Source organism: Phaethon lepturus, unplaced genomic scaffold (genome assembly GCF_000687285.1).
Source record: "Phaethon lepturus isolate BGI_N335 unplaced genomic scaffold, ASM68728v1 scaffold11263, whole genome shotgun sequence".
NCBI lineage: Eukaryota > Metazoa > Chordata > Aves > Phaethontiformes > Phaethontidae > Phaethon > Phaethon lepturus.
In genome coordinates, this window is record NW_010528380.1 from 1 (window position 1) to 1913 (window position 1913).

Consider the following 1913-nt stretch of genomic DNA (forward strand, 5'->3'; position numbering starts at 1 on the left):
TAGCAGGCAGGTGTATTACTGTGGCAGGCCAGGCCATTGTAATTTCACTTCAGCAGGCTTTTATCAGAGGTAACTGCAATAACTTTACTACGACTGACTACGGAAAAGCAAAATAGTGTTTAATGTGCTTTACAATCTGAATCTAATTCTAGATCTCTTTCCCCTTTGCAGATGAATGGTTGAGACCTGTGATGAAAAAAGACAAGCAGGTGCTGGTACACTGGGGCTTTTTTCCAGACAGGTAAAGAAAGGTCGGGGAAGAAAGCATATCCCAAATCTTACTTAGGTTTGTTGAAGGAAAAGTGTTGATTCAAACTTTGAAGTAGGAGAATCCGTGTCCTCAAACGAGCTCCTCTTTTAGCTTACAGAGTGTTACCTCTCCTGATAGCAGTGCTCTGTGGCTATCGGTAGTGAACCTGCACGGGGAATCTCCCAGCTGTGTGGGCTATAACTGTGCTCTTCTCTTGTTCTGCAGGATATGACAGGCTCAGATTTACCTTTAGGACACTGGCTGTCCTAAAAAATTAACCCAAATATATAGTACTGCATTCCTGTTTCAATACTGAATGATCATACATCAGTGCTTATATTACAAAACAAGCAGTAGGTCCATTATGGGGTATAACCACTCTGGAATTTAGTATTGCTGCTGTTTTTCCTCAGCGTCCAAGGCTTGGAATGACTTAATCGGTGGTTTAAAACTGAAATGTGCATATGCATTTGAGATGCTGGCAGGTGAGGGAGGTTAGAGAAGGCGTCTACTTTTCTGCAGAGCCACTAGTAAGGCTGCAGGTTGAGCCAGGCTTCCAAAGGGTGAAGTGAGCCTTTCCTTAAACTTAATAGGACTTTAAAGCAAAGAGGGGAACTTCAAATCACCTAGTTGAACTTTCTTCAACAAAGAAGAAAGATTGCACTCCACGGGTTGCCTTCGGTCAAGTGCAAGTGACTGGTGAAAGCATATCTTTGAGAAAGCTGTCTTGCGTTGTTTGGAGATGTTAAAAGATGGTATATGTACTGTTATTAACTTAAATGTGTTTGTAATAACTGGTTTCTGGGTCCAGTTTATGGAAAACTCAAAAGATTGGTAACCCAGGATTAACTTCTGTTTAAGTAACTTTTTCAGGGTACTAAGATCTGCTCTGCTGCACATGCACAGAATTCTCGGAACCACATACAGATTTCAGTGGAAGAGAGCAAACAACAATCACACTTAAGTTTCTTTATACAGATGAAGAACTTTTAAAATATTTTTGTATTTATATCATATCAGTAGTCAAGTCTGTGTGGACTCTGTGTGTGTATATGTATTCATAAAAAATATGTATAAATATATAAATAAATGTAAATATGACAAATGCTATATACACCTCTTTCCTTGCATGTGATTTATTGCAGTTGCTCAGTACATGCCTGGTGTTGATTACAAAGTATTTTGGCTTTTGCTGTTACTGAGTGCAGTTTCTTTGTATTTATAAATAGGCTGTTGAAGGAATAGCACATTGAAAAGTAAGAATAATAGATGGCTTCTGCAGCAGTAGGGATTGAGGAAGAGGATGCATACTCCTCTCTTCTAGGAATGCAGTATCTCCTGCTTTAAACTCCTAAGAACAGAAACAAGTTAATTAACAATGCCAGGATTTGAACAGATGACTCAAACTGCATTTATATCCCTGAATCTAGAGAGTAGATTTGCAATTTTAAGCTGGAGCTGGCTTCACTGAGATGACTTTTAAATTCAGAAGGTTAAAAATGAGTCTTAGATGCCTTGGACCCCTCCCTTTTCAGTGTGCTGTATTCCTGTAGCAGAAACCACTGATTATTCCTTTAACTTTTCATTGTGTGGAAAATACTTTACTATTCTAGCCCAGCAGTATGGTTTGCACATGTCAAAATTGCTGAAAAAATATTCCTGC

General features: G+C 38.9%; 1 protein-coding gene across 1 annotated transcript in view; it reads left to right on the forward strand.

Moving 5' to 3' along the window:
- Positions 1-171: 171 nt before the first annotated feature.
- The window catches only part of SMARCC1 (SWI/SNF related, matrix associated, actin dependent regulator of chromatin, subfamily c, member 1), a gene marked incomplete at both ends in the record, with an annotated part of 45792 nt that continues 44050 nt past the window's right edge, over positions 172-1913 (forward strand). Inside the window, one exon of the mRNA XM_010283660.1 lies at positions 172-241. Coding sequence (XP_010281962.1) covers positions 172-241 — 70 coding nt within the window. The remainder of the gene's footprint in view (positions 242-1913) is intronic.